This window comes from Gracilinanus agilis, chromosome 2, assembly GCF_016433145.1.
Source record: "Gracilinanus agilis isolate LMUSP501 chromosome 2, AgileGrace, whole genome shotgun sequence".
NCBI classification, from domain to species: domain Eukaryota; kingdom Metazoa; phylum Chordata; class Mammalia; order Didelphimorphia; family Didelphidae; genus Gracilinanus; species Gracilinanus agilis.
The window spans coordinates 77,754,359-77,768,992 of NC_058131.1; the positions used below are offsets into that span (position 1 = coordinate 77,754,359).

At 36.5% G+C, this 14,634-nt stretch overlaps 1 protein-coding gene across 1 annotated transcript in view; it reads right to left on the reverse strand.

Annotated features, from left to right (window-relative positions):
* The window catches only part of LOC123233307 (zinc finger protein 420-like), a 44,556-nt gene extending 30,305 nt beyond the window's left edge, over positions 1 to 14,251 (reverse strand). Inside the window, exons 1-6 of the mRNA XM_044659452.1 lie at positions 14,160 to 14,251; positions 13,985 to 14,054; positions 13,566 to 13,718; positions 10,647 to 10,785; positions 6,549 to 6,693; positions 4,338 to 6,229 (exon numbers count right to left, since the gene is read on the reverse strand). Coding sequence (XP_044515387.1) covers positions 4,338 to 6,229; positions 6,549 to 6,693; positions 10,647 to 10,785; positions 13,566 to 13,718; positions 13,985 to 14,054; positions 14,160 to 14,251 — 2,491 coding nt within the window. The remainder of the gene's footprint in view (positions 1 to 4,337; positions 6,230 to 6,548; positions 6,694 to 10,646; positions 10,786 to 13,565; positions 13,719 to 13,984; positions 14,055 to 14,159) is intronic.
* Positions 14,252 to 14,634: the final 383 nt, after the last annotated feature.

The window sequence follows — 14,634 nt, forward strand, 5'->3', positions numbered from 1 at the left end:
TCATTGATTCAACCAAAGATCTGGAGAACAGAGCTAGAGGAGACAATTTAAGAATTATTGGTTTACCAGAACATCATGATGAAAGAAAAAGTTCAGACATCATCCTACAAGAAATTATCAGAAACAACTGCCCTGACATTCTTGAACAAGAGGGAAAAGTGGAAATTGAAAGAATCCACAGATCACCTCCTACATTAAATCCACAACTGACAACGTCCAGGAATATTATAGCCAAATTCAAAAACTACCAGAACAAGAAAAAATATTATAAGCTGCTAAAAAGAAGTCATTCAGATATCAGGAAACCACAGTTAGGATAACACAGGATCTGGCTGAATCTACACCAATGGTTCCCAAACTTTTTTGGCCTACCACCCCCTTTCCAGAAAAAATATTACTTAGCCCACTGGAAATTAATTTTTTTTAAACTTTTAATAGCAATTAATAGGAAAGATAAATGCACCTATGGCCATGACTGCCCCCCTGGATCGCTGCAGCACCCACCAGGGGGTGGTAGCACCCACTTTGGGAATCACTGATCTACACTGAAGGACTAGAAGTCATGGAACATGATATTCCGGAAAGCAAGGGAACTGGGTCTACAACCAAGAATCAACTATCCAGCAAAACTGACTATATTATTGTGGGGGAAAGTATGGTCATTCAATAAATTTGAGGACTTCCAAGCATTCATCAAGAAAAAAATGGACTTAAATAGAGAGTTTGCTGTCCAAACACAGAACTCAAGAGAATCACCATAAGGTAATTAAGAGAATGGGGGGAGGGGAAAAATCATTTCTTTAAGGGACCCAATAAATTCAATCAATTTATATCCCAAGAAGAAAAGAAGATCTTGGCAAATGTTAAAAATTTGTTATTACCAACAAGGTAACTAGAAGAAGTTTACATAGAGGGAAAGTGGCAAACTGTATAGGATGAAATGTCAAGATATATAATATATATATATATATATATACGTATATATATATATACATATATATACACACACAAAAAAAACTAGAGGGGGAAAAGAAAGTAATATTAAGAAAAATGGGATAACAAACAAAATGGAATAAATTTATATTCCATAAAGAAGTGCGTGGGGCCAACAGGAAAGAATAACAATACATTGTAAGGGTAAAGAGGTTGGAGAGAGGAAATATTTAATACTTAAATGCATTGAATTCAACTTAAAGAGGGAAGAACAATGAGATCCACTGGGACAGAGAATAGATTCTCACCCTATAGAGAAGTAGAAGGGTAACAAAAGGACTGGTGGAGAGGGAAGTAACACTAGGAAGGGAGAGGGCAGGTGTGGGTTAGCTTAAAAAGATCCTAAAGAAGAATAAAAGGGGAATAAGAAGGGAGAGGGGAGAAAGGGAAGTACAATAAGGGAGGGGATTAGGGGAACTAATTAAAAACAAAACACTGGTATAGAAGGAAATAGTGAAAGAAGAAAGGGCAGGACAAGGAGAGAGAATCAAAATGTCTGGAAATACAAACTTGATAATTATAACTCTGAATGTGAATGGGATGAACTTGCCCATAAAACAGAAGCAAATAGCAGAGTGGATTATAAACCAAAATCCTACCATGTGTTGTCTACAAGAAACACATATAAGATAGGCAGATATACACAGAGTAAAAATGAAAGGATGGAGCAAAATCTATTAGGCTTCAAATGATAAAAAGAAGGGAGGGGTTGCCATCATGATTTCTGACAAAGCCAAAGTAAAAATAGATATGGTTAAAAGAGATAGGGAAGGTAACTACATCCTAATAAAAGGCAGTATAAACAATGAAGAAATATAAGTACTCAACATGTATGCACCAAATGTTATAGCTTCCAAGTTTCTAAAGGAGAAGATAGTGGAGCTCAAGGATGAAATAGATAGCAAAACTATACTAGTGGGGGACCTCAACCTTCCCCTATCAGATCTAGATAAATCAAACCAAAAAATAAATAAGAAAGAGATAAGAAAGGTGAATGAAACCCTAGAAAAATTAGTTAATAGATATATGGAGAAAAATAAATAGGGACAAAAAGGAATACATCTTCTTTTCAGCAGCACATGGAATATTCACAGAGATAGACCACATAATAGGGCAAAGATAGACCACATAATAGGGCAGGTACAAACAAATGCAAAAAAGCAGAAATAATAAATGCAATCTTATCAGATCATAATGCAATAAAAATAGTTATTAGTAAGAATACATGGAGAAGAGGGGCAGCTGGGTAGCTCAGTGGATTGAGAGCCAGGCCTAGAGACTGGAGGTCCTAGGTTCAAAAGTGTACAGTATTCAGAAGCAAAATGTAGTTGTATGGCTTTAACCCCAGGAGCAAAGAGGAGACTCAGGTCTAGTCTAACCCAGTATTTTTTTACCTGCACTGGAATCCTGAATCATTTTATTCTTTTTTTTTAAAACCCTTATCTTCTCTTTTAGAATTGATATTAAATATCAGTTCCAAGGCAGAAGAGTGGTAAGAGTTAGGCAACTAAGGTAAAGTGACTTGTCTAGGGTCACACAGCTAGGAAGTGTCTGAGGCCAGGGCAGGAGTCACCAGATCAAAGAAGAGTCCACAGTTCAATCCCTCTGAACTTGCACAGCCTCCAAATGAAGTAATAATGGCTAAGCCTTGGACCAGTCTAACATATACTGAAACTTTCATAGAGGGACAAGCTGACTGACTCAAATCTGAGTGAGAAACTTGAACAGCTCAGATAAGAAATCAAGAAGTAGACTGGAAGAATGAGCAAATTCTGTCAGCTGAGATGGATCCAAGCTAGTCCACTGGTAGCTTAGCCGTAATATTGGAATCAAATGAGGTACTCCTAGGTCATTCAAAATTATTAACATAATATTTAATTCCTCACAACATAGAAAGCATACTCAGTAAGAATGCAGCTATCTTATAAAGACAAGGCATCCTTTATTTTCATGTGGAAATAATTAAGGAGAAGAATGTACAGTGACTCCAGTGGCCTTAGGAGGCTGAAGGGGCAGATATTATATGTGTGGGATTTTAATACCTTGAGGAAGGAAAGAAACAAGCATTTAGTAAGTACCTATTACATGATGGCAACTGTGCTGATGTGTTTTTTGATTGTTATATTATATTATCTGGCTGTTATATTATTTTATCCTCATAACAACCCTGTGAGACAGGTGCTATTATTTTATAAAAGAGGAGACTGAAATTAAATGAGCTGCCTAGGATCACACTATCTTGTGAATAGGATGTCACATCTACATGGTTAAAGGCCAAAAAAGAACTATTTTAATAGCTAGACAGTTTGAGCCTTAGCTCCCTGGACCAATCAAGTCTTGAGGAGAGATTTTCTACCTTGGGGGAGGGAGGGAGGAATTAGCCTAATTTACTTGGGAAAGGGGTGAGGGAACTTTGGTAGATATTGAACCATTTTACTGGACCACATGTTTTTCCTCACACACAATACTTCTCCTTTGCATTGATCACACTTAGAATAGCCTCTTCTAAATCTTTTCCTCATTTTATCAACTCAACTTAGCTCAATTACATATTCTGTCTGAAAGTCTTCTCATATTAATTACATTTACAAGGCTCTATCTTCATGAGGGTTTTTTCCAATATGAACAATTCAACACTGAATCAGAATTCTGCTTTCATGGATGGCCTTTAGACAACTGTTTCATTGCACTCATGGAGCCTTTCTTAAGGATATTGTTTCTGATGTTTAAGGTATGTGCTGTCAGGGAATACTCTTCCACAAATATTTTATTTATAAAGCATCACTTTCCAATACATAGGCTCTAATTATGTATAAACTCTGAGCTTTGGCGGATGTTCTTTTCACATTCATTATATTTATGATATAAATATCTTTATATTGAGTAAGGGATGAACTCCAATGGAAGACTTCCCAATTATATATTTATAAGGCTTTTTTCTCATGTGAATCCTGATATTCACTAAGACTTTGCTATCCAGGCAGGTTTTCCATATTATTATAATTTAGAAGGTTTCTCTACCATATAAATTTTCAGATGCTGAGTAATTAGAAACCAGCGAAAAGCCTTCCAACAGTCATTACATTTAGAGTTTTTCCTCCAGTATGGATTTTTTCATGTTCAATAAACTGTGGACTTCATAGCTTTTTAAAAATATACTCGTAAAGTGCCTCTCCGCTATGAATTAAGGCTTCTTCCTAGTATGAGGTCTCTGATGTCTGGCATAGTATAGTTTGAAGTGATGACCTTTCCAGAACAGTTAAATTTATAAGTCTCCTCTCAAGGATGGATTTTCTGATGCCGAATTAATTCTGAATTACGATTGAAGGCCTTTCCACAATCACTACATTTGTAAGGATTCTCTCCAGTATGACTTCTCTGATGTCGAGTCAATTCTGAATTCTGGTTATAGGCCTTCCCACAATCATTACATTTGTAAGGCTTCTCTCCAGTGTGAACTCTATGGTGTCGAGTTAATTCTGAACTCTGGGGGAAGGCCTTTCCACAAATGTTACATTTGTAAGGTTTCTCTCCAGTGTGAATTCTCTGATGTACAGTTAACTGTGAGCTCCAGTGGAAGTCCTTCCCACATTCATAACATTTATAAGGCTTCTCCCCAGAGTGAAGTCTCTCATGAAGAGTAAGGTGTACTTTGATACTGAAGTTCTTTCCACAATCTTTGCATTCATAAGGCTTTTCTCCAGTATGAATTCTCTGATGTCGAATTAAGTGTGAACTCCCATGAAAAGCCTTCCCACAATCTTTACATTCATAAGGCTTCTCACCAGTATGAATTCTCTGATGGCGAATTAACCCTGAACTCCAGTAGTAGGCCTTTCCACAATCATTACATTTGTATGATTTTTCTCCAGTATGAATTCTCTGATGTCGAGTTAACTCTGAATTCCGGTGGAAGGCCTTCCCACAATGGTTGCATTTGTAAGGTTTCTCTCCATTATGAATCCTCAGATGTACAGTTAACTCTGAATTCTGATGGAAGGCCTTCCCACAATCATTACACTTAAAAGGTTTCTCTCCAGTATGAATTTTCTGATGTGCTGTTAATTTAGAACTGCGGCAAAAGGCCTTCCCACAATTGTTACATTGGTAAGGCTTCTCTCCAGTATGAATTCTCTGATGTATTGTTAATTCTGAACTCTGATGGAAGGCCTTCCCACAATCATTGCATTTAAAAGGCTTCTCTCCAGTGTGACTTCTATGATGTAAAGTTAACTGTGAACTCTGGTGGAAGGCCTTTCCACAATTTTTACATTCATATGGCTTCACTCCAGTATGAATTCTCTGATGCTGAATTAACTTTGAACTCCGGCGGAAGACTTTCCCACAATCATTACATTTAAAAGGCTTTTCTCCAGTATGAATTGTCTGATGTTGAGTTAACCCTGAACTCTGGTGGAAAGCCTTCCCACAATCTTTACATTCATAAGGTTTCACTCCAGTATGAATTCTCTGATGTTGAGTTAGTTTTGATCTCCTGCGGAAGGCCTTTCCACAATCATTACATTTGTAAGGTTTCTCTCCAGTATGAATTCTCTGATGTTGAGTTAAACCTGAACTCTGGTGGAAGGCCTTCCCACAATCTTTACATTCATAAGGCTTTTCTCCAGTATGAATTCTCTGATGTTGAGTTAACCTTGAACTCCTTCGGAAGGCTTTCTCACAATAATTACATTCATAAGGCTTCTCTCCAGTATGAATTCTCTGATGTAGGATTAACTGTGAACTCTTGCGGAAACTCTTCCCACAAATATTACATTTATTGGAAGGCTTCTCTCCAGAATGAATTCTATGATGGCCACTTAACTGTGAACTCCTACTGAAGACCTTGCCACAAAGTTTACACTTGTAAGGCTCCTCTCCAGTATGAATTCTCTGATGTACAGTTAACTGAATGCTCTGGCAGAAGGCCTTCCCACAAATGTTACATTTGTAAGGTTCCTTTATAGTAAGGGTTTCCTGGTGACCAGTTAACTGGGAACTCAGGACCTTCTCACAATCTTTACATTCATAAGGTTTCTCTTTATTATTATTTTTCTGATGGTGGTTAATGTATTTGTTAGTGGGCAATGCTGTTCCAAATATATGACATTCATAAGACTTTTCTCCAGTATATAAACTTTTATGTTGGGTACACTGTGAGGAGCAGCAGAAAGCATTTCCACAGTTGTTAAGTTTCTCTCCTGTATGCAAAATCTGCTTCTGAGTAAGAATTGAGCTGGAATGGAAGGCAATTCCACAATTATTACCTTTGTAAAGGTTCCTTTTATTATGAATTATCTGATATCCAACAAGGCATGCATTATAGATAACCATTATGTATTTAAGACTTTTATGGAGATTTTCTCCAGTAGGACTTCTGTGATGAAAAATATGGATATTCACTACAATAATTTGTTTCAGCCTAAATATTATACAAAGGTCAATCAAAATTTATCAAGTTTAAGAAGATATTTTCATATATAGATACAACTTAAGATAAATGGATTGGACTTAGCAAAAAAATTCCACCATATGTTAAGAATTTTTTTACTTGCCTAGAAATTTTTTCCTTATTGTTATGCTGTCGTCTTTCTAAACTTGCATAATATTCCCAGGGTTCTTCCAATTTAGAGTCATGGAAACCATTCTTTCTGAATCTTTGCTGAGCTGTATCCTTGGTTTCAGGCCTAGTTTTCCAACCTGAAAGATATGAAAATGTAAATATTTCCAACTGAATCTGAAAGCAAAGTAGAGTAAATCTATCTTCTACATAAAATAAATCCATAACTTCTCCATTAAAAAAGTTGCCTACATATAATTTTTAATGTGCTACTATGGATTCTGCTCAAACTTTACATGATATTTCTTGCATCAATAGGTATCAGGGTTATTTATTTTTAGTTCTCTTTCTCTACTTTATCTCTTCCTGGAATTGGTATAAGAAACATATTTGTTTAGTAAGTTTATTACAGTGCGTTTCTTTTTCTCTTATTGGAAACATTTCTTTACATTAGATGCAATTTATTTTTAAGCACTTAACATCCACTGAACTCGATCAGGACCAGGGAGTCTGTTAGGTTTTGCTTTTGTTTGAAAGTTCAATAATGGCTTATTCAATTTTCCTTTAGGTAAAGATTTTAAAATTTTCCTTGATTTAAGTTTCTTATTTTATTAGAGATTTAGAGAAATATTTGATACTGTTACCTTTAATCATCCAACTTTTGAGTAAAGGTTTTTGGTATTATATAACTACATTCGTTTTCTATATCTGAAAACAGCATGCCATTATCAAAGATATGACACAAGGGATGCTTCCCTTATCCTAATTGAGTGATTGTTAATACTAATGCCTTTTTAATTTAATTAAACTGAAACAATCAACATTTTCTAGTAAAAAAATCTATTTTCTAGTTTTTAATAGCTTTGATCTGTTATTTGTGTAAGATTTTGCTAATAGACATCAAATGAAAATTACCTAGTCTGTGTATTTTTTATTTTGTTTCAAAATGTGATCAATAAGGTTATTTTGAACTTATTGTAGTATTTTGTGAGATGTTATCTAAAACTAATTTTACCTAATTTCTTTCAGGTGCTCCTCACAACTGACAAATTATTAGTTGATCCTCAATTAATTTTTGTTCTGAGACTTGTCTAACCATGGCTTGTTAGTACTATGTTCCTGATCCATCCTCTCTCAGGCTATTTCCACTAAAACGCTTTTATAGTTTTTAATGAGTACCAAATAATACCACCTACAGTTGTTAAGAGAATCAGATGAGATAATAATTGTAAAGGAGAGCATCTATATGAATGTTAACTATCACGAATATTGTTGAGTATTTCTTTATAGTACAAGAGAAAGCATAAAACTCCTCTATCCTTCATTCTTTTTAAAATTTTCCCTTTAGATTCTGGAATTTTTGTACATCTGTAAATTTTTTAATTTTTTTCTAGCTTCTTAAGATATCTCATTGGTAGTTTGATAAGCAAATTAAATCTCTGAATTAATACAGATAATATTGTCATTTTTTATTATATTGTTGCAATCAAGCTATGGGCATTGAATATATTTCAAATATTTAAAAAGTTCATTTCTTCAAATAGTATAGTTTGAGCATGTCTTTAAAGATCAACTCACATTTTTTATGTATTTTGTAGTTATTATGTGATATCCCTTTCTATTCAAAACGTTTGAGTTGTATTATTGCTATGTAGAAGTATTAATGATTTTGTGAGTTTATTAGATCTGTTCTTCTGCTGAAGCTCAATATTTGTTGATTTTGTTGCATTTTCTATGTAAGTCAACATTTTATCAGTAAATCAGAAAAAATGTGACTCTTCTTTGCCTTGTTTTCCTGCTTTTATTTTCTTACTCTAATAACAGCACAGAAAAGGTAGCCTTTTTTCCTCTTTGATTTAATGGAAAACGTTTAGCATTTCTCCACTGAATAAAGTACTTTTGATTTTAGACATAAGGCTTCTTAGATACATTCTATACTCTGTTTTGTATGAGGGTGGGGAGGAGGTGGTTTAGACATAGTAGGTGTTAAATTTTGTCAAAAGCATTATCTCTATCCATTGATATAATTGTAGTTTGGATGTGTTTTTATTTCCAATCTGGTTCATTATGTTGTTTTCCAAATACTGAAATATTTTTGCATTCCTAGAAAAAATACAACTTGATTTTCATGAAAAATGTTTTGGCTATATTATTGTGGTATTCTTGCCAGGATAAAAAAAATCTTTTACTCAATTACCATTAATAATATATTTATAATTCTTTTTCTGTGCTTTATTCTTTTCTGGTTTAAACACTAAAACTATAGTTGTCTCAAAAGGAATCTGTCAGAATGTTGTCTTTGTCAATTTTTCTAAGATATTATGTCTTTTATAACTATATGGAAGTATGGGAAGACAAAGGAACAAATAGAAAATAAACTGGAAAAAAATGCACAGTAAGTCTAATCTAAACACAATAATAACAAAGCAATCATAAATAGAGGCCATGAACTTATAATTACCACAGCTGGTGAAAAAAAAATACAAGATAGCACCTTTCCCATTCTTTGCAGAGGTAGGAAACTATGGATTTGAAATATTACATCAAGTTTCAGATTTTGTGACATGTTTAGTTTTTTGTTTATGTTTTTGTTTTTTTTTAAACCCTTGTACTTCAGTGTATTGTCTCATAGGTAGAAGATAGGTAAGGGTGGGCAATGGGGGTCAAGTGACTTGCCCAGGGTCACACAGCTGGGAAGTGGCTGAGGCCGGGTTTGAACCTAGGACCTCCTGTCTCTAGGCCTGACTCTTACTCCACTGAGCTACCCAGGTGCCCCCAACATGTTTAGTTTTGCTTTTAAAAAATTATAGTCATATATTAGAAATTAAGATGGGATTATAATTATAATGAACTGGAGTATTATAATACTGGAGTATTTCTTGGTAAAGTCAAGGCTAAAGCAAGGATGCCTTAATTTTCCTAATATCATGCAATATGTTACTAGAAAAGCTAGAGCAGTAATAATAATAGTAGTAGTAATATATCTAGCACTCTAAAATTTGCAGTGTTTTACAAATATTACTTTATTTTATCCTTAAGACAACTTTAGTAGATAGAAGCAGGTGATATTATTATCATTACTATTTTACTTACAAGGGAACAGGGGCAGATCATTTTATTCATGAAGAAACTGAGGCAAAGGTCAACTGACTTGCCAAGAGCCATACAGCTAAAAAATATCTGTCCTGAACTCAGGTACTCATGATTCTGAGTCCAGCATTTTGTCTACTGTATGAACTAGTTCCCTCAATAAGACTAGAGAAAGAAATTATTCAAGCTACTTAATTTCACACCACGGGCAGGACGCCATAGTAGAATGAGAGCTCAGGAGTAAGTAAATCTGGGTATAGAACTTGCCTCTGAACGTTACTGCCTATGTGAAGTGCTTAACCTCTGTGTCTCAACTTACTAATAAGTAAAATGAAGAGGGTGGTCTAGATGGCCTCTGAGGTGCCATATCCCTAGTTTTCAATGACTAACCTGAATAGGTGCTCTTTGGTAGTTCTCTTTCTGGCATCCAGGGTGCTTCCCCTTCTTCCAAATGAGAGATCACATCTGGTTTCCAAACTGTAAGTCCTGCTCTTTGGAAATGAGAAGTGTTGAGGATGAAGTTCTCTATCCTATTGCTAATCACTATCTGAGGTAGATGGGCATGCAAGGATGTCCAAAGGGTGGCAGAAAACACATCTAAAGAATCCTCTACATTGCTTTCTAGAAATGGATGGAGAGAAGATAAAGAAGATTTGACTCAGAAAAAAAATTACATTTGATCCAACTAAAAAAAAAATGCAACTTTTTCATTCTCAGATATACTAGAATTTTAAGGGAGAATCTTTGACCTGAATGGACAGAGAATGGAAAGAAATAAACTCAGAGGTAACACAAATAACTAGTCAATTTCTATCTATCTACAGTAAAGACCTTCCATTTGGGACTAAAGAGCAGAAGAATTCAATCTATGCCAATAAAAGATTAGCAACTGGTCTCTATGTGTCAAACAATAACTCTCAATGTAGAAAAAAATGCTGATTTAAGTAAAGTAACAAGGATTCCACTATAGAAAGAATCAGTCACAGGGGACAGCTCTCCTTACCCAAGAAGACAAGGTTTCTATAGTTCTCCAGCATCACATCCCTGTACAACTCTTTCTGGGAAGGGTTCAGGTTTCTCCACTCCTCCTTAGTAAAATCCACAGCCACATCCTTGAACGTCACTAAACCTTTTTGGACCTTCTGGGAGTGGTAAATATGGTAAAAAAATTTAAGGGTAGTTCTTGATATTTAGGGTTCCAAATCAAATTCATATTGAATACAACCTATGTATCTTTCATTGTGGACAAAAAACAAGTGCAATATATATATGTAACACATTTAGTTTATGAAGTACTTTCTCCATAAAAACTCTATGAGACAGGGTAAAAATTTCTATCTTCATTTCACAGATGAGACACTGATTTTAAGAAATTTAAGTGACATTTGTGAGTATAAGTTATACATTTTCCTCAGATGTCCAATTTATACATTTGATATCAACATAATTTTTAAATTAAGTATCTAACATTAACATAGTACTGATTCTCACTTAGAGGGAATAACATAATCCCTTTACATTAATAATCAAATTTAATTTCTGTTGGATAACATTATCCAATGCTATTTCTTCCTATTTTCACTATTTCAAGTTAATTCAAACATGTTCATTATAGTACCCCCAAGTTGGGGTACTTTAATATTAATAGTTGACATCTCTATTGTATTTAGTTAGGAAACTCCCTTATAAGCATTATCTCATTTTAACATTATATAGATCCTATGAAGTAGGTTCTGTGGGTATTACTTCCCCCACAGATTATAAAAGAAGAAGTGAGGTACAAGGATATTAAGTCATTTGAAAATGGCCAGATCATGTTGAAATGAAGGACTGCAAAGCCAGGCCTTCCTGGAATCATGTGCAAAAATGGGTTTAAGTACAAACACTTTATCATACTGTCTCCCAAACAATTTAACTTTAATATTGAAACTTAATACCATAATTTTTAAAAACCTCCTACTCTTGAAATTGATATCAGTTCCTAGGACAAAGTGCTGGTAAGGGATAGAAAATTGGGGTTAAATGACTTTTTCAAGGTCACAAAGTTAGGAAGTGTCTTGAGGCCAGATTTGAACATTAGACCTTCTGTCTCTAGGCCTGAGTCCCTCAGTTGCCCCAATGCTATACTTTTTAATAACATGAAAAGATTCTCACAAAGTCATCTTTTAATATAAATTAAAAACAAACATTATAATTTACATTATTACAACTGCCTTAAAGTTTTTTAAATTACCCTTTGGGTCTCATTTAATCATAAAAATGGAGACCAACTACTTCCTGTCCTAATTTTTTTCTCCAGGGAAATGTTGCTTATGCTACTTACACATTTCCAAGAAGTGCTTTGTAGAGACTGATTTAAATATTTTATATTATTATATTATTTATATTTCATCCTTCACAACATTCAACTCTGAGCCTAGTATTAAAAGTCTTGAATGAGTGAATTTTGTGTGGAGAAGAGAGGATCAAGGTAGAAAGCACATCCTATTGTGATAATGAGATTAAATACCCTGCCCATCTTTAGATTTATTTACCAAAGGTGAAAACATCTCCATTTAACTCACAAGTTGGGTGGTCTGTAACCCATGTGTGCTGGAGTAACAAATCAGAATTTACTGACTCCCTCTGGGGCAGTCCTAAGAAAAGCATCTGCTGTGATTGGACACGTAAACTAAGAAGAGGCCACAGGGAGTGACACAAAAAAGGCCCCTTTAAAAAGAGACCTCATTGAGCTGAGCCCTCCTCTTCTGGTTCATGAACGGGACTTGAAGGAGCTCTTCTGGTTCGTGACTGGACTTGGAGGGGGTTTGGAGCTGGTGTGACTGTTCCACATGGTGAGTGTTAAGACTGAATCTTCCTGAACTTCTCTTAAGGAACTTCCTTTTAAAAGAGACTCTATTGCTGCAGCTTTTGCTTCATTCATCTTCGAGGCCCTTTGGGCCTCTGACTTCCTGGCCTTGGGATCAAGGTGGATTTCCCTAGGCTGGGAGTTAATTAGATCTACTTGGATTGAATTAAGGGATCAGAGCAAATTACCTACTGTGTTAGATTACTTATCCTATCTTATCCTCTCTCTTATTTCCTTATTTCTACTTCCTCTTCTCATTTGTAAATACATTTTCATAAATCATTTTAACTTGAGGTTATTCTTTAGTTGGAGACTGATAATTGTTTAATCCCCTGGTGACCAACCTTTTAATATTTACCCAATAAAAACCCATTTTTACCCCTTACACTATGTAGTATATATGTTATGAAGGATGGCAGGATGGTATAGCTGGGATTCAAAGGAACTGTAACAGAATTTTGATTCTGCTACTTACTAATAATGTGACCTCAGATATGGTGAATGATATAGATCAAATGTGAAAATGGAGTCTGTAAAACCTGGAACAAATTCTCATCTCTTAAGTAGCTACATAATCTGTAAAATAAGGATATGGCAAAGGATAGTTGTGAAGCCCAAAAAACAATTATTACTTCTCTCTCCAAGACTGTTTCCTCATTTCTAAAATGATGGGATCGATGACCAAATACAGTTTTAAATTCTACCTTCTGATGAGCCTAGAATCATACCATAATAGGTGAAGAAACAGAGAAGACCTCTGGACACCTAGGCCAACCATTCCAATGACAAACGAAGAAGCTAAGGACCAAGGAGATGTATTTAAAGCCTGGCTCAATCAAAAGAGGTTCCCATCTCTTAGGTTCCAGGTCAAGGAGAAAAAAATATACATCTCTTCCCCTCGACGACCCAGGCAAAGTTCCCAGAAAGAACCAATTGAACTCACTTGGAAGTCTAGTGCTGTCAGGAATACAGGGGCCATCTCGCCCTTCTCGAGAAAGACCTAAGTTCCGATGTCAAAACTGGGAAAGAAAAGAGACCCCAGACAAGCATTAGTCTACTACTGCCTTTGCAGACCACGGGCAGAACCAGCCCTCTCGCCCCATTGCCCCCGCAGAGGGAGTTCACCAACAGCCCACGTCCAGTAAAGGGTCCCACTGGGCACCTGTGAAGAGAATCGCTCAGTCCCGCGCTCACACAGACCCCCGAGGCAGGGCCTGGCGGCCGGCTCTGCTCAGCACACACACCCCCGATCCCTAGGGGGGCATTTCAGCTAGCTAGGAGCGGCGGGAGCAGGGAGAGACCGCAGGAGGAGTAGGGACGGACGGAGGGTCTGAAGCCGTAGGAGCCCCAGCTCCCGGGTTCGGGACAGGGAGGGTGAAGGAGACACAAAGCAAGTCCATTAGGCTGGGTTGTCTAAGTGACAGCAGAGGAACCGGAAAAGTTGTCAAAGAGCACTTCCTCCCTCCCCTTCCGGGCTCTTCTCCCTCACCTACCTCCGGAGCTCGGAAGGACACTTTGGTTCCTGTTAACGTTTCCGTGGCAACCGCTCTCGAGGTTACGCCCCTACCCAAATAGAAGAGGGAAGTGGAGTCCGAGGAAGTTTGTGCGCACGCGTGAGGCGAAAAGAGTTGCCTCCTGGGAAACTGCTGAGGTTTTTTTTTCTTTCACCTGACCACTGGTTTATGAAACCTTTTTTTGGGACGCGACTCAGTGCCAAACGCTGGAGCCGAGACCTCTGCGAAAACCCTGACTGCACCCATGGAGCTGTCCGTACGCGTGCGGGTTGAGATTTTTATCGGGCTCCCTTGATCTCCAGATTCCTTCCCTGCTCAATTGAGGCGCCTCTTCCCACGTTGGGTCTTTCTGGCTTCCAGCCCCACCTCTAACCCCAGACTAGACTGTGTTTATTTGGTTTGCTCTCCCTGTGCATGCCGGTTGCTTCGGCCGGTAGAATGGAAACGTCTTGTAGGCAGGAGTCACAGTTAACCTTTTTGTCTTTGTATTCCCTTCACCTAGAACAGGTTCTTTTTTTCATACTTTTTAAAAAAACACATATACTTTATTATTATTATTATTTTTAGTACCACAAACCCTCTTGCCCTTCCCCCAACCTTTGAGAAGGCAAGAAAGACAAAACTCATTA